The sequence below is a fragment of the Oncorhynchus gorbuscha genome, linkage group LG07 (assembly GCF_021184085.1).
Source record: "Oncorhynchus gorbuscha isolate QuinsamMale2020 ecotype Even-year linkage group LG07, OgorEven_v1.0, whole genome shotgun sequence".
Lineage (NCBI taxonomy): Eukaryota > Metazoa > Chordata > Actinopteri > Salmoniformes > Salmonidae > Oncorhynchus > Oncorhynchus gorbuscha.
The window spans coordinates 61,359,619-61,382,210 of record NC_060179.1 but is presented as its reverse complement, the minus strand read 5'-3'; the positions used below and the strand labels follow the sequence as shown (position 1 = coordinate 61,382,210).

At 41.6% G+C, this 22,592-nt stretch overlaps 2 protein-coding genes and 1 long non-coding RNA gene across 4 annotated transcripts in view; all 3 read right to left on the bottom strand.

Moving 5' to 3' along the window:
* The window catches only part of LOC124040163 (sorting nexin-29-like), a 109,458-nt gene extending 101,125 nt beyond the window's left edge, over positions 1-8,333 (bottom strand). The window contains exons 1-4 of one of the 2 annotated variants that reach the window (XM_046357075.1): positions 7,884-8,333; positions 7,123-7,187; positions 5,211-5,263; positions 4,953-5,077 (exon numbers count right to left, since the gene is read on the bottom strand). In XM_046357075.1, the coding sequence (XP_046213031.1) occupies positions 4,953-5,077; positions 5,211-5,263; positions 7,123-7,187; positions 7,884-7,890 (250 nt within the window). In that variant the 5' untranslated portion in view covers positions 7,891-8,333. The remainder of the gene's footprint in view (positions 1-4,952; positions 5,078-5,210; positions 5,264-7,122; positions 7,188-7,883) is intronic. The other variant, XM_046357076.1, reaches the window with a different exon arrangement.
* A 123-nt stretch (positions 8,334-8,456) lies between these two features.
* Positions 8,457-9,929, bottom strand: LOC124040164 (tumor necrosis factor receptor superfamily member 17). Its single transcript, XM_046357077.1, has 3 exons — positions 9,606-9,929; positions 9,185-9,328; positions 8,457-8,775 (listed from the first exon to the last, which is right to left on the bottom strand). Exons 1-3 carry the CDS (start codon positions 9,721-9,723, stop codon positions 8,480-8,482), a joined length of 558 nt encoding a protein of 185 aa, XP_046213033.1. The 5' UTR covers positions 9,724-9,929; the 3' UTR covers positions 8,457-8,479.
* Positions 9,930-17,651: 7,722 nt separating this feature from the next.
* On the bottom strand, positions 17,652-19,018 carry LOC124039308. The gene is made up of 2 exons (XR_006839545.1): positions 18,351-19,018; positions 17,652-17,913 (listed from the first exon to the last, which is right to left on the bottom strand). It is a non-coding gene; the product is annotated as an uncharacterized LOC124039308 (long non-coding RNA).
* Positions 19,019-22,592: the final 3,574 nt, after the last annotated feature.

The following is a 22,592-nucleotide window of genomic DNA, read 5'->3' as shown; positions in this document are numbered from 1 at the left end:
TTTCCTCAGTTTGTCCTCAAGACCTCAACAACTCCCCAGAGGATAGAGTCACCAACAGAATTTTCACTCTTTATATAACACCCAACTTGCAAGACAGTTTGAAAGTGTGTTCGCTGTAAGTTTTCACGTTCTTGATAATTAGTGTGAATAACTGCGATGGAGGTCTCTCTTTAGCATAGCATTACCATATGGCCTTAGAACAATGTGTAATACAGCCTATTTCACTCCGCAGCACTGGACTTATTAAACACTCAGTATGGTAGTTGTGTCCCAGAGTTCTCTCAATTCAATTCAATTCAATTCAATTCAAGGGCTTTATTGGCATGGGAAACATGTGTTAACATTGCCAAAGCAAGTGAGGTAGACAACATACAAAGTGAATATATAAAGTGAAAAACAACAAAAATTAAACAGTAAACATTACACATACAGAAGTTTCAAAACAGTAAAGACATTACAAATGTCATATTATATATATACAGTGTTTTAACAATGTACAAATGGTTAAAGGACACAAGATAAAATAAATAAGCATAAATATGGGTTGTATTTACAATGGTGTTTGTTCTTCACTGGTTGCCCTTTTCTCGTGGTAACAGGTCACAAATCTTGCTGCTGTGATGGCACACTGTGGAATTTCACCCAGTAGATATGGGAGTTTTTCAAAATTGGATTTGTTTTCGAATTCTTTGTGGATCTGTGTAATCTGAGGGAAATATGTCTCTCTAATATGGTCATACATTGGGCAGGAGGTTAGGAAGTGCAGCTCAGTTTCCACCTCATTTTGTGGGCAGTGAGCACATAGCCTGGCTTCTCTTGAGAGCCATGTCTGCCTACGGCGGCCTTTCTCAATAGCAAGGCTATGCTCACTGAGTCTGTACATAGTCAAAGCTTTCCTTAATTTTGGGTCAGTCACAGTGGTCAGGTATTCTGCCGCTGTGTACTCTCTGTGTAGGGCCAAATAGCATTCTAGTTTGCTCTGTTTTTTTGTTAATTCTTTCCAATGTGTTAAGTAATTATCTTTTTGTTTTCTCGTGATTTGATTGGGTCTAATTGTGCTGTTGTCCTGGGGCTCTGTAGGGTGTGTTTGTGTTTGTGAACAGAGCCCCAGGACCAGCTTGCTTAGGGGACTCTTCTCCGGGTTAATCTCTCTGTAGGTGATGGCTTTGTTATGGAAGGTTTGGGAATCGCTTCCTTTTAGGTGGTTGTAGAATTTAACGGCTCTTTTATGGATTTTGATAATTAGTGGGTATCGGCCTAATTCTGCTCTGCATGCATTATTTGGTGTTCTACATTGTACACAGAGGATATTTTTGCAGAATTCTGCGTGCAGAGTCTCAATTTGGTGTTTGTCCCATTTTGTGAAGTCTTGGTTGGTGAGCGGACCCCAGACCTCACAACCATAAAGGGCAATGGGCTCTATGACTGATTCAAGTATTTTTAGCCAAATCCTAATTGTATGTTGAAATGTATGTTTCTTTTGATGGCATAGAATGCCCTTCTTGCCTTGTCTCTCAGATCGTTCACAGCTTTGTGGAAGTTACCTGTGGCGCTGATGTTTAGGCCAAGGTATGTATAGTTTTTTGTGTGCTCTAGGGCAACAGTGTCTAGATGGAATTTGTATTTGTGGTCCTGGTGACTGGACCTTTTTTGGAACACCATTATTTTGGTCTTACTGAGATTTACTGTCTCTCTCCATCATCACCAAGGCTTTGTTAACTGGGACAGGAAGGGCTAATGGAGAGGCCCAATGAAGTAAAAAATGATCTAGAAACTTGAAGTTTTGGAATTTCCTAAAAACATAACCTATGTCTAAAAACAACAATGCAATGTAAAAACTAGTTGACATTGAGGTTAGTGTGCCTTCTCACATTACCAAATGTTGCTAACAGTTGCTTTAGACAAATTAAAGATGATCTTTGTATGAAACATTTTAAATTACAGTTTACTTTGAGCAAATTCAGAATTTGCGATTATAATCGTGTTTAATCGCAGCAAACCCTGCGATTAACTTAATGAAATGTTTGAATCGTTTGACAGCCCTACAACATCTGGTCCACGGACACCTCTTTTAAACCTTGTTCAGCCAGAATTATCTGTTTGAATTTTACCACTGCTTCTTTTAAGAAACCACAACAGGTGCTGGGCTGCCCTCAGAAAGAGAGAGAATTTTCCTTCTTATCATTTTTGACTAAATCTGTTGCATAACCCTCTGGTTTCACAGCCAGTATCTGCACCTGGTTTCTCTCTCAGTCGTCCTACAGCATCTGTTTCCTGCGTGGAGAGTAGACACTCATCACAGCCGTTATCTCCTACTGAGGTGAGTAAAGTATTCTCAGGTCTCCAGTTTCCTAGGCTAATATTAGGTATGCTCCTTTTCTTGTTTTTATAGCACCTTGCACTTGTACCTTTTCTATTCTTTCGAGCATCGATTAAATGAAGTATATTATTTTAGCATCTTGGCCTCCTTTGGTTATTCCTTTTCACGGTTTGAGTGCAAGTAGCTTTTGAACTCTACTAATATTAAGCTGTTACTAGGGAAGTCGAATGAATAAGTCCCCCAGTTAAATTAAGAGCATTTTTATCTCTAAAATGGTTAAACTAGTGAGAAATATATGTGAATATTGAAAAAAAGAGTGTTTGCTCCATTTGCTATCATCCTAAATGAAGATATTTAATTATTTTTGCCATATGGAATGAATGTATATTATGTTACTTTCCATGTTCTGGACAGTATGCATTACTACACGACACAAGCTGACGTTTTGCCACATGGTAATTCGGGAGAATTACACATCCTTCAAAAAAAGTTTATAGTCAACACAATATCAATTGCTTAAAACAGATCAATATCTATGGTTTTGTACTGTTCATTTTTGTCACTCACTGGGGGTCGCAGGACTTACAACATTTATTTCTCAAATGGCACAGATAGTTTGGGGCGGTATCGCTATAAAAGTTGCTGGCCACACACCAATACACTGATTTCACAGTCAAAATTTCCACTTAAATAGCAGAAAACCGTTGTCACTGTTTATATCCTATGGCGGGTCGTGATCTGTTGACGTTACCTAACAGAAAAAGTGGTTTGTTCCCTTTTCCATGATGGCAACCTCCCGCCATCCCAAAATATAGATATAAGCCTTATTTATACAAGTTTTCATCTGACCAAACATGTATAGGTTATTCCGTGTGGCCTTTGAATAATGTTTGTTTAAACTGCCCTACACCGCAAATGTTTGCCCCTATTCTATTGATTTCAGCGTGATATCAAGAAGTGATTAACATAAAAAGTGCTGCTTTACACTTTATTTGATTTATTTCACCTTTATTTAACCAGGTAGGCTAGTTGAGAACAAGTACTCATTTACAACTGCGACCTGGCCAAGATAAAGCATAGCAATTCGACACATACAACAACACAGAGTTACACATGGAATAAACAAACATACAGTAGAAAAAAAAGAAGAAAAAAAAGTCTATATACAGTGAGTGCAAATGAGATAAGATAAGGGAATTAAGACAATAAATAGGCCATGGTGGTGAAGTAATTACAACATAGCAATTAAACACTGGAATGGTAGATGTGCAAGTAGAGATACTGGGCTGCAAAGGAGCAAGATAAATAAATAAATACTGTATGGGGATGAGGTAGGTAGATAGCCCATCTATAAACAGCCCATCTATGTACAGGTGCAGTGATCTGTGTGCTACTCTGACAGCTGGTGCTTAAAGCTCGTGAGGGAGGTATGAGACTCCAGCTTCAGTGATTTTTGCAGTTTGTTCTAGTCATTGGCAGCAGAGAACTGGAAGGAAAGGAGACCAAAGGAGGTATTGGCTTTGGGGGTGACCAGTGCGATATACCTGCTGGAGCGAGTGGGTGCTGCTATGGTGACCAGTGAGCTGAGATAAGGCGGGGCTTTACCTAGCAGAGACTTGTAGATAACCTGAAGCCAGTGGGTTTGGTGACGAGTATGAAGCGAGGGCCAACCAACGAGAGCGTACAGGTCGCAGTGGTGGGTAGTGTATGGGGATTTGGTGACAAAACGGATGGCACTGTGATAGACTGCATCCAATTTGTTGAGTAGAGTGTTGGAGGCTATTTTATAGATGACATCACCGAAGTTGAGGATCGGTATAATGGTCAGTTTTACAAGGGTATGTTTGGCAGCATGAGTGAAGGATGCTTTGTTGCGAAATAGGAAGCCGATTCTAGATTTAATTTTGGATTGGAGATGCTTAATGTGAGTCTGGAAGGAGAGTTTACAGTCTAACCAGACACCTAGGAATTTGTAGTTGTCCACGTATTCTAAGTCAGAGCCGTCCAGAGTAGTGATGCTGGACGGGCGGGCAGGTGCGGGCAGTGATCGATTGAATAGCATGCATTTAGTTTTACTTGCATTTAAGAGCAGTTGGAGGCCACGGCATTGAAGCTCGTCTGGAGGTTAGTTAACACAGTGTCCAAAGAGGGCCAGAAGTATACAGAATGGTGTCGTCTCCGTAGAGGTGGATCAGAGAATCACCAGCACCAAGAGCAACATCATTGATGTATACAGAGAAGAAAGTCAGCCCGAGAATTGAACCCTGTTTGACTGCCAGAGGTCCGTACAACAGGCCCTCCGATTTGACACACTGAACTCTATCAGAGAAGTAGTTACCAGGTTTGCGATCCACTTGAATCAAAATGCAAACTTCAAAATGTCAAAATGTAGCTAGATGTCTTCTACAAATTGTACTCTAACCAGTGATGAACACATTATTCCCAGATTCAGTGTGTTTGTTTTAGCTGTGTTAGTTCTTATAGTCTGACTAAGAGTATATATATATATACCTCTCGCCTGACCAAAATCTTCAAGGGCCCCCAGTGCAGATAAAGGTTACCAGTACTTCCTGGAAAAACTTTTTTTATACTTCATATCACTGTAATCTGTTTCCAGGTCATGTGACTGTACCTGCTTCAGTCTTGCTGGTGAATCCTGCGGCCTGCTTGATGGCAGCAGCAGTGAGAGCCAGTCCTTTACTCTTCCTCAGGCCATGCTGGAGGACAGCCTCAAACTGGGCACACAAACAGATCACCCTACAGGGGTGATACAAACACAAGCATGACAATACATCACACACACGCACATTATACATAACAGGCATTACACATTCACACACAAAACAACAGTAAATCATATCAGTTTTAAAATAATAAAGCACATTGGTACCTGCTGTCTAAATCTGAGGCGATCTCCTTTCTTCCTCCAAAGCGGATTTGGCACTGAACAGACATGAAGAATGAAGATGACATGGCTAGCAAAATAACTATGATGCAAAACTTTTACTTCCTCAATGGGAGCCTGCCAGCTAAAGTCCACAACATCAAACCAGGTTGAGAAACAACACAATGTGCACAGTATTATGCCTTATAAACTGTAGAGAGTGGATAAGTTCACTGTAATTTCACTAAAAGCACATCATTATGAGTTTATGATTACATGACTAATTTGAACATGGCTGTAATGCACTCCTCTTCAGTGGAGATTATCCATAGTAGAGGAGGGCAATAAGATGGCTAACATAACCTGTCCTTTCATGTACAGCGCAGCTAACATAACCTGTCCTTTCACTTACAGAGCAGCTAACATAACCTGTCCTTTCACGTACAGCGCAGCTAACATAACCTGTCCTTTCACTTACAGAGCAGCTAACATAACCTGTCCTTTCACGTACAGGGCAGCTAACATAACCTGTCATGACACATACAGTGCAGCTAACATAACCTGTCATGACACATACAGTGTAGCTGACATAACCTGTCATGACACATACAGTGCAGCTAACATAACCTGTCATGACACGTACAGTGTAGCTAACATAACCTGTTATGACACATACAGTGCAGCTAACATAACCTGTCATGACACGTACAGTGTAGCTAACATAACCTGTTATGACACATACAGTGCAGCTAACATAACCTGTCATGACACATACAGTGCAGCTAACATAACCTGTCATGACACATACAGTGCAGCTAACATAACCTGTCATGACACATACAGTGCAGCTAACATAACCTGTCATGACACGTACAGTGTAGCTAACATAATCTGTTATGACACATACAGTGCAGCTAACATAACCTGTCATGACACATACAGTGCAGCTAACATAACCTGTCATGACACATACAGTGCAGCTAACATAACCTGTCATGACACATACAGTGTAGCTAACATAACCTGTCATGACACATACAGTGCAGCTAACATAACCTGTTATGACACATACAGTGCAGCTAACATAACCTGTCATGACACATACAGTGCAGCTAACATAACCTGTCATGACACATACAGTGTAGCTAACATAACCTGTTATGACACATACAGTGCAGCTAACATAACCTGTCATGACACGTACAGGGCAGCTAACATAACGTGTTATGACACGTACAGGGCAGCTAACATAACCTGTTATGACACATACAGGGCAGCTAACATAACCTGTCATGACACGTACAGGGCAGCTAACATAACCTGTTATGACACATACAGGGCAGCTAACATAACCTGTCATGACACGTACAGGGCAGCTAACATAACCTGTTATGACACATACAGTGCAGCTAACATAACCTGTCATGACACGTACAGGGCAGCTAACATAACCTGTTATGACACATACAGTGCAGCTAACATAACCTGTTATGACACATACAGTGCAGCTAACATAACCTGTTATGACACATACAGTGAGGAATAAATGTTGCTGATGATTGTTGTTATGATTGTTGTGACCCTCTGGTGGACACCTACGTAAACATAACTGGTACCGTAACCATAGAATCTGTCGAGAAGGAATGGGATGCGTGGGATAACAATCTGTAGTAGTTCCAATGTTTGGGTTTTACATCACTGTTTATTTGGACAAAACCCAATTTTCAGGTGTTAACATCTTTCGAATTTCGGAAGGGGACATTTGCCCGGTAACTTGCAGAGAGAGAGTGGAGCTCCTTGTTCCGGTTCCACTCCTCATTAAATCTCTTCTCTTAACATGTATGGACCCAGAACTTAATCGAGCAGCTGACCAATTATGCAAGACTTCTGTTCTGGGTTAACCGAGATTACCATTCACCTGTTTGACAGCGTCCAGCAGCCTCTCTAGCAGGTGTTGTCTCTTTGCGTCATTCTGCTGAGGGCCTGGAAAGGAGAAGGAGGGCGATCATACAAAATAGACCATCTGTCAGTTTGGTAATCTCATCTCAGACTTCTGGCTTAAGAGTGACTAGCCTGCATAATGGACAAGTAATCTCTGGCTAAATCACAGAGCTGTACAACTATTTCACCAAGCTTATCAGAAATGTATACAATGATGTGTTCCACAAAGAAGAATATGATTTGGTCAAATATATCTTTATTCTACAGTAGGAAAGTGACATAACACATTTTGGAGATACTGTAATAACAAGAAAATGTTGTTGTAATAAGTATTCACCAACAAATACATGCAGTTTGCTAAGAAAGCACGACCTTGGAGAAAGTAATGGGCTAGATGAGGTTGGTCAGGACTCAGGAGCAATAACAAAAAAGGTCTAATTTGGTTAGAGGGGTTTCTCTTTGATGTATCAACATTTATTCATGACTACTATGTCATGCAGTCAAGCCATAATTCGATTTGCATGAGGAGATTCAAGATACCCGCGGGTAGTGTCATTATCTATCCTTTACGCCTGCCTGAACTCATTATGAGAATGATGCGTTGTCCTTCATTCTAAACCGCATTGCTTTAATAGGCCTATATGTGCACAAAACATACACAATTCCTGTAATAAACCAAAGCCATTTCAATTGGTGATGGTAGAACAAAAAGTGATTTTGTTTTTAGCTACAACTCACCGTTCATGCTGTCAGTCCGAGTCGTTAGTGTTGTTGACACTCCACAAGTAAACTAGTTCATAGCTCTTCGGTTCGACATGGTGGAAATCCAGAATTCTATTGCTATTCTGTACGAACCGAACCCTGGGAGGCAGAGAGCACTACTTCCATGATCTTGCACTCCCTTCTTCCCATCAACACAACCGGGGTCCTTGGCCCACTGTTGCGCATGTCGGCTGGAACTACAGAGGCCTGCGAGTAGCCGTTTACCACTATCACTATAAGAGTTAAACCGAGTCACATTTGTAGATCAAATGTTTGATTTACAAACCCAAAAGCACTTGTAGTTTCTGTGACTGGACTGTCGTAGCTCTGGATAATCTTTAAATTGTAATAAGATACATTTATTGTGCCACTGCCTGCAAAGCGAAACATCGTCGGCACTGCCGGTCACATGACCAGACACACTGTTGTCATGATAGGGTAGGGGGTTGTGGGATCTGTAGTTCATTACTATAATCTCTGTTAAACATTCACTTGTTTTCAAACACATTCATTGATAGTTTCACTTTCTATGGCAAGCAGTGTGTGTGTGGGGGGGGGGGGGGGTAGAGACATCAAGTTGCAAAGCCAGACCTCCACAACCCCAATGTCTTTCTCTCTGTAATGTCATCTGTGTGGTTAAAGATCTGCACTGTCTTGGTTGTGACCAGTATGGTGGTGCCCTCCTCAGTGGAAGGGACAGGCAGGTTGGAGTTGCAGTCGGGAGTATGGCAGTGTGTTCCCTCCTGGAGAACCATGGCTCCAGCTCCACTCGTCAAGCTGTCCTGTCCCATGATAACCACTGTCTGCTCAGGGAAATCATCAGAGACCCTCTCAGTCCCAGGACACTCTGCTTCCTGTAGTGGTGATACTGGGGGATAACATTGACGTGAGTTACATACTGTATGATAGAGATATAGGGGTAGGCAATGTAGTCACAAGTCACAAGGATATGCATTCGATTCGTTCATTGTAGTTCTTCACAGAGTTTTTACATTTGACTTATCATTCATGGAGGGGAATTTCCATTCATCACAAATGAGTGAATCAATCGCCAATCAGATGAGGAAGCATGGTCACATATTGTGACAGATCGACGTAACCTGTGTGCCTGCTACTAACAGCGAATCACTGTATAATAATTTCCCATCATATGAAAGGTAAAGCAAGCGTTGTCATATTATGACTGACAGGCACATACGGTAACCTGTCTGCTGATAACAGACCATCACTATATAACCACATATCACCTCCCTATGCTTCTTTGTGTTTTATCTTACATTTGTTCCTTGGGAAACGTCTGCATGTCTTCTTCCTCAGTACCTGCAGCAGCAGCAGGAGAGTAGTAAAAGCACACAGGAACACAAACAGCCAGACCAGGGTCAGACGAATGTTGAACGGCTCTGGGGCTTTGCTCTCTGATGCTGGACAGGTTAACAGAAAAACATATGTCCGTAATGCTCGTACTTATCCTACAGATTCACTGGGCCAGCTTCATTTGTCTATGCCTCCTTCGCTTGAGTATAAGGACTAACAATACAATGTCTCACACAACAATTCAGATGCCAATATTTATAACAATGCTTAAAGATATTCTATAACAATAACAAATACAATCATGTTTATTCATATAGAGCTGCATTATAATTTCAGAACTCAAATGATCAAAAGTTTGAAATGTTAAAACAGTATTGTACTTACATTGAGTACAGTATGTTGTGCAAACCCTGGGTGGTGAATTGCATCGTAAATAGCATTGTTTACACTCCTCGACTAGCCCATCATAGTAGTATCCCAGTCCACACTGTCCTTCTGACATAGCAATACAGTATAAGACAATCAAGAATCAGATCTGAAATAGATGCTAAAATGGTGTACTTTCCAGTTTCAGTGACTGAGATTGACTGGGCAGTTGTGTGGTTCTGGTTTTAAAAGAGAATACATAATATGTAAATAATGTGTAATGTAGGGGAAATCCCTCTGCTACACAGAGACTGGTGAGATTTCAGAACGAGAGAGGAACTATACCCACAGCACGAGGGTGTTATTCACCACAGAAAGTAGGTAAATACACTGAGTACCCCCCCCCCCGCAGTCTATTAACTAATTTAATGCCTAGTGATGTCACCAGGCAGGACAAAACTCTATTCCACTGACACAGACTGAAATTTCATGCTGTCTTTTAAACAGATCTTATACTCATACAGAATTATAATTTTCACAATATAATTCCAACCTCAAAGTGGGGATGTAGCACACGCTCCAGCAGGTATATTTCACTGGTCACTCCCAAAGCCAATTCCTCCTTTGGCCGCCTTTCCTTCCAGTTCTCTGCTGCCAATGACTGGAACGAACTGCAAAAATCTCTGCCGCTGGAGACTCATATCTCCCTCACTAGCTTTAAGCACCAGCTGTCAGAGCAGCTCACAGATCACTGCACCTGTACATAGCCCATCTGTAAACAGCCCATCTATCTACCTACCTCATCCCCATACAGTATTTACATTTTTTACATTACATTTAAGTCATTTAGCAGACGCTCTTATTTATTTATCTTGCCCCTTTGCACGCCCCAGTATGTCTACTTGCACATTCATCTTCTGCACATCTACCATTCCAGTGTTTAAATTGCTGTATTGTAATTATTTCGCCACCATGGCCTATTTATAGCCTTAACTCCCTCATCTTACCTCATTTGCATTCACTGTATATAGACTTTTTGTTTTCTTTTGTTCTACTGTATTATTGACTATGTTTTGTTTATTCCATGTGTAACTCTGTGTTGTTGTATGTGTTGAATTGCTATGTGTTTATCTTGGCCAGGTCGCAGTTGTAAATTAGAACTTGTTCTCAACTAGCTTACCTGGTTAAATAAAAGGTGAAATAAAAAACAAATATCTTCCTCTCTAACTTTAAGCATCAGCTGTCAGAGCAGCTTACAGATCATTGCACTTGTACATAGCCCATCTGTAAACAGCCCACCCAACTACCTCATCCCCATATTGTCATTAATACATTTTTTTAAATGCTTCTTTGTAACCCAGTATCTCTACTTGCACATTAATCTTCTGCACATCTATCACTCCAGTGTTTATTTGCTATATTGTAATTTATTTCACCATTATGGCCTATTTATTGCCTTACCTCCCTTATCCTACCTCATTTACACACACTGTATATAGATTTTTCTATTGTGTTATTGACTGTACTTTTCTTTATTCCATGTGTAACTCTGTATTGTTGTTTGTGTCGCACTGCTCTGCTTTATCTTGGCCAGGTCACATTTGTAAATTAAAACTTGTTCTCAACTGGCCTACCTGGTTAAATAAACGTGAAATCAAAAATATATACACTGCTCAAAAAAATACAGGGAACACTTAAACAACACAATGTAACTCCAAGTCAATCACACATCTGTGAAATCAAACTGTCCACTTAGGAAGCAACACTGATTGACAATAAATTTCACATGCTGTTGTGGAAATGGCATAGACAACAGGTGGAAATTACAGGCAATTAGCAAGACACCCCCAATAAAGAAGTGGTTCTGCAGGTAAGGACCACAGACCACTTCTCAGTTCCTATGCTTCCTGGCTGATGTTTTGGTAACTTTTGAATGCTGGCGGTGCTTTCACTCTAGTGGTAGCATGAGACGGAGTCTACAACCCACACAAGTGGCTCAGGTAGTGCAGCTCATCCAGGATGGCACATCAATGCGAGCTGTGGCAGGAAGGTTTGCTGTGTCTGTCAGCGTAGTGTCCAGAGCATGGAGGCGCTACCAGGAGACAGGCCAGTACATCAGGAGACGTGGAGGAGGCCGTAGGAGGGCAACAACCCAGGACCGCTACCTCAGCCTTTGTGCAAGGAGGAGCACTGCCAGAGCCCTGCAAAATTACCTCCAGCAGGCCACAAATGTGCATGTGTCTGCTCAAACGATCAGAAACAGACTCCATGAGGGTAGTATGAGGGCCCGACGTCCACAGGTGGGGGTTGTGCTTACAGCCCAACACCGTGCAGGACGTTTGGCATTTGCCAGAGAACACCAAGATTGGCAAATTCGCCACTGGCGCCCTGTGCTTTTCACAGATGAAAGCAGGTTCACACTGAGCACGTGACAGACGTGACAGAGTCTGGAGACGCCATGGAGAACGTTCTGCTGCCTGCAGCATCCTCCAGCATGACCGGTTTGGTGGTGGGTCAGTCATGGTGTGGGGTGGCATTTCTTTGGGGTGCCGCACAGCCTCCATGTGCTCGCCAGAGGTAGCCTGACTGCCATTAGGTACCGAGATGAGATCCTCAGACCCCTTGTGAGACGATATGCTGGTGTGGTTGGCCCTGGGTTCCTCCTAATGCAAGACAATGCTAGACCTCATGTGGCTGGAGTGTGTCAGCAGTTCCTGCAAGAGGAAGGCATTGATGCTATGGACTGGCCCGCCCGTTCCCCAGACCTGAATCCAATTGAGCACATCTGGGACATCATGTCTCGCTCCATCCACCAACGCCACGTTGCACCACAGACTGTCCAGGAGTTGGCGGATGCTTTAGTCCAGGTCTGGGAGGAGATCCCTCAGGAGACCATACACTACCTCATCAGGAGCATTCCCAGGCATTGTAGGGAGGTCATACAGGCACATGGAGGCCACACACACTACTGAGCCTCATTTTGACTTGTTTTAAGGACATTACATCAAAGTTGGATCAGTCTGTAGTGTGGTTTTCCACTTTAATTTTTAGTGTGACTCCAAATCCAGACCTCGATGGGTTGATAAATTTGATTTCCATTGATAATTTGTGTGTGATCTTATTGTCAGCACATTCAACTATGTGAAGAAAAAAGTATTTAATAAGAATATTTCATTCATTCAGATCTACAATGTGTTATTTTAGTGTTCCCTTTATTTTTTTGAGCAGTGTATATATTAGTGTAAGTATTCAATCCCCTTTGGCAGCGATTACAGCTGTGAGTCTCTAAGAGCTTTCCATACCTGGATTGTGCAACATTTTCCCATTATTCTTTTCAAACTTCTTTAAGTTTTGTCAAATTGGTTGTTGAGCATTGCTCGACAACCATTTTCAGGTCTTGACAATTTAAGCAGATTTAAGTCAAAACTGTAACTCAGCCACTTAGGAACATTCACCGTCTTCTTGGTAAGCAACCTCAGTGTAGATTTGGCTTTGTGTTTTAGCTTGTTGTCCTGCTGAAAGGTGAACTAATCTCCCAGTGTCTGGTGGAAATAAGACTGAACCAGGTTTTCCTCCAGGATTGTACCTGTGCTTCGCTCCATTGCTTAGCTCCATAAAGTTCATTTATTTGCCATGTTGTCTTGCAATATTACTTAATAGCATTGTTGCAAACATAATGGATGATTTGGAGGGGGGGTTTAAACACTTTGTCATGCAGGCTAGTAATATGAGGTGAATGCAATGTTGTTGATTCCTTTGTACTTTCAAGTATTGTGGTCGCAGCATCATGTTACCCGTATGCTTGTCCCCGGCAAGGACTGTGGAGTTTGTTAGGAAATATGAAATGAGCAAAGCCCGGGTAAAAAGTTAGAGGAAAACCACGTCAGTCTTCTGAAAACCTAACCGGGGTTAGGGTTTTATTTTTCTGCGAGACAATTACACAAATGTTAATGCAAAAGACAAACCAGAATGGCTTTCCAAGAGGTGTTGAATGTTCCTGAACCGACGTGATTTTCCCGAGGGGGTTTTCTCAACTGGCTCCGTCGTCGCGTCGTCCCCTGAATACCCATCCATTAGCCTGCTAGCCACGGCCTGCTAGCTGTCCAGAGCACATCGGACTGTTAACTTAAGAGGCCCATCAGACAAATTCTTTGGCCACCACACCTTGTTTTGCCAATTGGCCTGGTTTACCACACGGAGCCCTGCTGATCTGTCTGCAGACGTAATAGCACGAGGGGGCCACAACAGACTTTCGTCCGTCGCGACGTCCCTCCAAGGCCTTTCTGGTAACTTGCTAGCTGCCTGAAGCCACTCACTGGACTCCTTTGATTCACTCGGCTACGCATGCCTCTCGCTTACGTCTATATGCCATGTCCATTGCTGTTTTGGTTAGTATTTATTGCCTTATTTCACTATAGAGCCTCTACCCCTGCTCAATACGCCTTATTTAATACTTTAGTTCCACCTACCACACATGTGATGACATCATCTGTTTTAAATGATATTTCTAGAGACAATATCTCTTTCATCATCACTCTATGCACAGGCTTATCCCCTCTGTATTCACATCCTACCATACCTTTGTCTGTACATTATACCTTGAATCTACTCTACCATGCCCAGAAATCTGCTCTTTTTACTCTCTGTTCCGAACGTACTAGGCGACCAGTTCTTTTAGCCATACCCTTATCCTACTCCTCCTCTGTTCCTCTGGTGATGTGGAGGTTAATCCAGGCCCTGCAGTGCCTAGCTCCACTCCCATTCCTCAGGCATTATCATTTGTTGACTTATGTAACCGTAAAAGCATTGGTTTCATGCATGTTAACATTAGAAGCCTCCTCCCTAAGTGTGTTTCATTCACTGTCCGAGCACACTCTGCCAACCCGGATGTCCTAGCCGTGTCTGAACCCTGGCTCAGAAAGACTACCAAAAACCCTGAAATTTCCTAAACGATAACATTTTCCGACAAGATAGAACTGCCAAAGGGGGCGGTGTTGCAATCTACTGCAGAGATAGCCTGCAGAGTTCTGTCTTACTATCCAGGTCTGTACCCAAACCATTCGAGCTTCTACTTTTAAAAATCCAAGTCTCTCACCATTACCACTTGCTATAGACCACCCTCTGCCCCCAGCTGTGCCCTGGACACCATATGTGAACTGATTGCACCCCATCTATCTTCAGAGCACGTGCTGCTAGGTGACCTATATTGGGACATGCTTAACACCCCGGCCATCATACAATGTCAGCTTGATGCCCTCAATCTCACACAAATGATCAATGAACCCAACAGGTACAACCCCAAATCCATAAACACGGGCACCCTCATTGATATCATCCTACCCAACTTGCCCTCCAAATACACCTCTGCTGTTTTCAACCAAGATCTCAGCAATCACTGCCTCATTTGCTTGCATCCGTAATGGGTCCGCGGTCAAACGACCACCCCTCATCACTGTCAAACGCTCCCTAAAACACTTCAGCGAGCAGGCCTTTCTAATCAACCTGGCCCGGGTATCCTGGAAGGATATTGACCTCATCTCGTCAGAAGAGGATGCCTGGTCATTCTTTAAAAATGCCTTCCTCACCATCTTGAATAAGCATGCCCCTTTCAAAATATTTAGAATCAGGAACAGATATAGCCCATGGTTTTCTCCAGACCTGACTACCCTTGACCAACACAAAAACATCCTGTGGAGTTCTGCATTGGCATCGAATAGCCCCTGTGATATGCAACTTTTCAGGGAAGTTAGGAACCAATATACACAGGCAGTTAGGAAAGCTAAGGCTAGCTTTTTCAAGCAGAAATTTGCTTCCTGAAACACAAACTCAAAAAAGTTCTGGGACACTGTAAAGTCCATGGAGAATAAGAGCACCTCCTCCTAGCTGCCCACTGCACTGAGGCTAGAAAACACCGTCACCACCGATAAATCCACTATAATTGAGAATTTCAATAAGCATTTTTGCTTTCCACCTGGCTACCCCTACCCCGGTCAACAGCCATGCACCCCCCACAGCAACTTGCCCAAGTCTCCCCTATTTCTCCTTCATCCGAATCCAGATAGCTGATGTTCTGAAAGGGCTGCAAAATCTAGACCCCTACAATTCAGCCAGGCTAGACAATCTGGGCCCTCTTTTTCTAAAATTATCTTCCAAAATTGTTGCAACTCCTATCACTAGCCTGTTCTACCTCACTTTCGTATTGTCTGAGATTCCCAAAGATTGGAAAGCTGCCACAGTCATCCCCCTCTTCAAAGGGGGAGACACTCTAGACCCAAACTGCTACAGACCTATATCTATCCTACCCTGCATTTCTAAGGTCTTCGAAAGCCAAGTTAACAAATAGATCACCGACCATTTGAATCCCACCGTACCTTCTCCGCTATGCAATCTGGTTTCAGAGCTAGTCATGGGTGCACCTCAGCCACGCTCAAGGTCCTAAATTATATCATAACCGCCATCGATAAGAGATTACTCTGCAGCTGTATTCATCGACCTGGCAAAGGATTTCGACTCTGTCAATCACCACATTCTTGTTGGCAGACTCAACAGCCTTGGTTTCTCAAATGATTGCCTCGCCTGGTTCACCCACTACTTCTCTGATAGAGTTCAGTGTGTCAAATCGGAGGGCCTGCTGTCCGGACCTCTGGCAGTCTCTATGGGGGTGCCACAGGGCGATCATATTATTTTAAAACTGATATGATTTACTGATGTTTTGTGTGTGAATGTGTAATGTGTGTTATGTATTGTAATGCTTGTGTTTGTATCTCCCCTGTAGGGTGATATGTTTGTCTGCCATCAAGCAGGCTTCAGGATTCACCAGCAAGACTGAAGCAGGTACAGTCACATGACCTGGAAACAGTTTACATTGATATGAAGTATAAAAAAAGTAGGAAGTACTGGTAATCTTTATCTGCACTGGGGGCCCTTCAAGATTTTGGTCAGGCGATAGGTATATATATATATATACTCTTAGTCAGACTATAAGAACTAACACAGCTAAAACAAACACACTGAATCTGGGAATAATGTGTTCATCACTGGTTAGAGTACAATTTGTAGAAGACATCTAGCTACATTCTGACATTTTGAAGTGGATCGCAAACCCGGTAACTACTTCTCTGATAGAGTTCAGTGTGTCAAATCAGAGGGCCTATTATAAGGACCTCTGGCAGTCTCTATGGGGGTGCCACAGGGTTCAATTCTCGGGCCGAATCTCTTCTCTGTAATCATCAATGATGTCGCTCTTGCTGCTGGTGATTCTCTGATCCACCTCTTACGCAAACGACACCATTCTGTATACTTCTGGCCCCTCTTTGGACACTGTGTTAACTAACCTCCAGACGAGCTTCAATGCCATACAACTCTCCTTCCGTGGCCTCCAACTGCTCTTAAATGCAAGTAAAACTAAATGCATGCTATTCAACCGATCACTGCCCGCCCGTCACAACTCTGGACGGCTCCGACTTAGAATATGTGGATAACTACAAATAAAAAATGGTCCAGTCTCAGTCCTGACTTAAATGTGCTTAGAAAATCAGAGACAAACAAAGTGTAAATATTGCTGCCAATCAGTGATTTAAACCAAAATGTCGAAAGCTTGAGAAATGTTGACAAACATGGATATATCATTGAGTGTTGATACACACAAGAAACTGTTGTGTGAAAAACCCAGCAGCGTTGCAGTTCTTGACACAAACCAATGTGCCTGGCTTGACACCTCCTACCCTGTTCAAAGGCACTTAAAACTTTTGTCATGCCCATTCACCCTCTGAATGGCACACACAATCCATGTCTCAACTGTCTCAAGGCTTAAAAGCCTTCTTTAACCTGTCTCCTCCCCTTCATCTACACTGATTGAAGTGGATTTAACAAGTAACATTAATAAGGGATCATAGACTAAGTAGGTGAAAACTATGTCATGGAGAGAGCAGGAGTTCTTAATGTATGTTTTGAACACTCAGTATATATTGATATTTATATTTGTACTGCACTGTGGAAGAGAGCTCGCAAGTAAGCATTTCACTGTTTACACCTGCTGTATCCTGTGCATGTGATAAACTTTGATCTGTTGTACATTTTATTTAGCTATAAATAGTTTAAGCAATTCACAAAATATGACTTTAGAAATAAATGCAGAGACATGTTATTGTACAAAATGTGTTATATTTACAATGACTATCAAATGCCTTTTATGAACAATTATATAGCATCAGAGTGCAATCAATCTCATTACTCTAATCAGCTACTTTGTAGGTACAGTCACAGTGTGCAATACATCTTCAGGTTCCTGCAGACTGCTCTTGAATCCAGAGAAAATGCTCTGAACCTGCATCGGGAAAAAATAACATTAGTATACTAAATAATTAAAAGGGATTCTATTCTTTCCTAAAAAGGTCTCAAATTATTTTGAGGAGCATTTGTGAGGATTAATGCAACAATTATACCTAATCAAAACATAAGAATTAAAATAAATTTGCATGTGCACATTTTTTGGCACCATTATCAGCAAAATGATCATATACCACTTATGCACGGTACAGAGTCTGTCATTTTATCTACAAGATAGCAGATAGGGAGACATGTGGACTCTTTCCAGTGACCTTGATGTTGTTTAATCATTACCAGTGAGGCAAATATAGGCTTATTTTGCCTCCTTATCCGAAACATTACATTATGATTCAGTTAATGAAATGTATATTATGGTCTTATAACAGAACATTATTATTACGATGTTGCCAGTAGTTACATTTGAAACGAAATTACCTGTAAAGTCATATTGTCAGTGTCTGTCTGGTAAGTTCAGTAGATGAAGCGTCTGTTGTGTTCTGATAAATAATGGAAAGAGTGACAGGGGCTTGCTGCTGGTTAGAGGTAACATTTCCATCCGTTGTTCGGGGCCCCTCTCCTTTGACCCTCCCGTTCCTTCGGAATGAGTTCCTAATTCCGTTAGTGAGACGGTTGGAAACCTTCCTGACAACACCGCTGATCCCTTTGTTCTTTAGTTTGACCAAGCCAACGTCATCTTCCAGTTCCTCAGGTGGCACCTCGATGTTCCCCGAGAACCAGAACACCCACCAGATGAGACTGAGGAAGATGATGACAGCCCCTGCATAGATGAACAAGTCGTGGCAGAATATGTCTGCAAACACCCCGGTCAGCAATATAAACACTCCAACTACGTCGTGGCTCACCGCAAACCAAAAGGCACATTTACAGCGACCAACTCCCTGATATCTCCTCTCCGCGACCTCCACTTGCCTTTCTTGTATTTGCGCCATGGTAACGGAAGTGCAATATTTCCTTTTCAAAAAGTAATTTGAAGTCCAGAAAGTAATGTCATTTCCAAAAGTGCCGACTCCGGTGCGGACACAAGGTGATGTGCGATGACGCGCCTTTGGACTGTTGGAGAACGCAGCGCACAGTCACAGGGACGCAACATACTGAGAGCACACAGTAAAATTGTTCAAAGTACATTCACCTTGGGTTTTTAGTACAGCTTTACAAGACATGATCTTCTTTGATGATACTTTATCAGATATTTAGAAATAATTTTAAGGTGCTTCTTAAAAAGGCAAAATGGTCCTTTCTGAAGTTCCCTTGTGAAAAATAAATTAATATGTCAGTAAATTACAGTATAACCTGTTATCCAAAAACATCCAAGTGTCTCTAATAAATACAAATTAAAAGTCTATATTATTTAAAATACAAAATTAGGATTCCAACCACACTAAACCAAATGTCCAACTGAGCCAACAGAACGTCTGAAGAATGGATCACCCCTTACCCTTTCCATCACACACTGCTAAGGGACCTGCTTGTGCTCCTGGCCCCCAGCCCCATACGTCTCTGCTTGTCCTTCAGGATGGGTATCCAGACCAGCCCTACCACTACAAACATCATTCCAATGGACAGGCAGACCGGGGCAGTGGCATGGGGGGTGTCTGTCACACCAGACGAGTGGAGGAGAATCAGCACCGTACCAGCGCCCAGCATCAGGGCTCCCATCACCATGACGATGATAGGTTTGTGTATGTAGGCCCAGCGAGGTGGTTCTGGAGTATTAGGGTCAAGTTCTGGCCACGGGACTCTCCTCACAGAATCCTCTGTTCTTGGAAGCTCTTCTGATGATGCCATCCTCATAATGATGATGTGATGACTGTTTTGTCACAATCAGGTGCTCGAGTGAAAAGCTGCCCTTACTATAAACTGCAATTGTTCCTCAAAGTGAAATAAATTTATATTTTGGAGACACAATTTGTGTTTCACTTCATGACCTCTTGGACAACGACAACTAACTTGCATTAACACGTATACTTTTTCTTCTGCCTCAATTGCAATATAAGATTTCTAATGCTTCCCATCTACAACCTCCCTACTGATGACTGCTCTGTTTTTTCCTAAAAACCCACTCCCCTCATCCCTTCTATTTCCACCCAGTTACCACACCCACATCAAATAGGGAGGGGTAGGTCAATACTAGACAGACGTGGACCACCTGTAGACGTGTATTGTCAAAACTTGCTAACTCCGGCAGCTTTTACATTCATGTGAAAACAGTGCTGAACAAATAAATGACTTCGCTTCAAATGGATATTACAGAAATTATACTTAGAAATCAATGTTAGACATTGCACTTAAAAGAGCACTATAATGAACAACCCAGTCTGTGATATTAGAAAGGCAAACATGGCCTGTAAGGATCAGGGAGCAGCTGCACAACCATGTTATGATCTCATCAACAATAGCCTTGTCAACTAATACCAACAGTCTATTGTATTTTGACAGTGTTTACCATGGTAAAACATCACTCAAGGCTAACGCATCGGAGGTGAACCAGAACCACACATTACCTGTACAGACAGATATTGTCTAATTAAATGGGGTTATATTACATAAAAACCTTACATTTATTCATTACATAAAAATTAACAGTGAGCCCATTACAGTGGTCTCCACAAGTAGAAGTTGCCAGCCAAATAGAAAAAAGCCTGTCTTCCCCGGTCTGACATTTTTGGCTAAAGGAGCTCTATTTTGGTGGCCTCCGGTACATTCGAATGCCTTATATTCTATCATCAGAAATACACAGTGAAATGATTAGGTACTTTATAAAGTTTACCTTCCAGATTGGTTGTGGTATTATGTAGAAAGACATGACTTTACAATTTAAATTAATGAAAATGTATGCATTCAGTGTATTGTTAGTTGTTTTGGATATCATCTAGGCCAAAGGTCACCAACCTTTTTTGAGTAAAGATCACTTTGAGTCTAAATGCAAGCAGAGCTCTACTGCTCAGATTTTTTTTAAACATTACTTTATAAAATGTAAGCCTATGCAACATTAACTTATTCAAAACTGTTCTCTAGCAGAGGTTTGTAGTAGGCTATATGCCCAATACATTATCAATGCATATTGTCTATGCTTGAATTGCCCTGCCAATATTGTTCTTCTCAGACTATTTTGAAATTATATTTCAAAATTGTAGGTATATTACACTAGTAATAGAGCAATTGTAATTTGTAATATTACTTTTGAGGCACAGCTGAGTGAGCATAATAATTAGCTTATTTTTTTTACTGGACTGATTGCCTGCATCTGATGGTCAGTCTGAGGGGAGGGAGAAAGCCGCAGTGAGGCTGCCTCTCACCTGATTTACCGTCTTTCCGCTCTCCCTCCCACCACAGAGAAAAGGGGACACTGTCTTCCAGCTGATGGGGAACTCAAGTAACACTGCATTATTTCCGTCTCACGCACCAATTAATGTTAATTCGATGGAACACTTTACCTTCCCGGCAATAGGGCTGTTGAATCAAGTGCAACTATCGCCAACAGCAGGAAACAAATACATAAAATAGGAAAGCCTGGCTTTATTTTTTTATTTTTTGTAGAAATGTTTGGTGATCGACTAGGAAAGCCTCGGAGATCTCGATCGACTGATTGGTGACCATTGGTCTAGGCTTATATGATCATGATGATTTCTTAGGTAAGAACATTAAACCCATCTTCTCTTTGAATTATTTATTAATTATTTACAATTGTAATACAAAATATTAATGGCCACAATGTGTTCTTCAAAATATGTATTATATTTAAAAAATAATTAATAGCCCTTATCTTGAAACAAATTAAGGTTGAATAAAAAAAAGGGTTATAGTCTTAAATATTATATATTTCTAATTTTACATAGACTAAATTAATAATCATCATTAGTTAGGGCCCTATCAAACGTTTTGTTGCCTGATTCCGTTTCGTCTTCCCAATTTTCTGTTTTGTTTTTCCAGGTCTTCGCTGGCAAAAATCACATTTTAATAGAAAAACAACCAAAGTGGAAGTTAAGTCCACAACAATGCTTAAACCACTTGAGGTCTGGGAAAAAAAAACAGAGAAATTAATTTGGGATGTAGTTACCTTTTCATGTAAACGCACACCTAGCAAGTGGCTGTTGAACAGTATTTTTGTAGCACACACGATGGTAGAGTTTGCCAAACAAATACCCACTGGATTGAAGAAAATAGTCAGAACATAATTCTGCCAGATAACTACAAATTAGCCTAACATATAATCGAGAAGGCCTTTCCATCTACCAGAAGACCGTTTTCATTAGCATAATCACTAACGGCTATCCAAAGTGGTAGACCCATGCACCACACACACTGACGTTGCCGCTTCAGAAAGTTGCAGAAAAGACAAATTGATTCATTCTGTTCATGTCTTATGATAAAACAAATAAATTTCAATGCGTTTAGTTGATTCCCTACTAAGGTCAATACATGAATATTGTTGAATTCTGTTAATAATCCTGGATTCCGCGAGGGCCCTAATAATCATGAGTCGAACACAGCTCTCCATTACCTGTTGTTCCTGCAGTGATGATTTACCATCTTCATCAAATGTTTTCATAATTTATCTGCAGATAATTGCTAAAAGCCTTGGCCTACCAATTGCCTTACATAAAGCATTCACACCCCTTTGCTATGACACTCCAAATTGAGCCCAGATTCCTCCAA

Coding starts and splice junctions, on each gene's coding strand:
- LOC124040164 (XM_046357077.1), bottom strand. CDS start 9,723: ATGTCAGAAGGACAGTGTGGACTGGGATACTACTATGATGGGCTAGTC. Junction 9,329..9,605: donor CACAACATACTGTACTCAAT/GTAAGTACAATA, acceptor TAACCTGTCCAG/CATCAGAGAGCAAAGCCCCA. Junction 8,776..9,184: donor ACGTTTCCCAAGGAACAAAT/GTAAGATAAAAC, acceptor GTTATCCCCCAG/TATCACCACTACAGGAAGCA.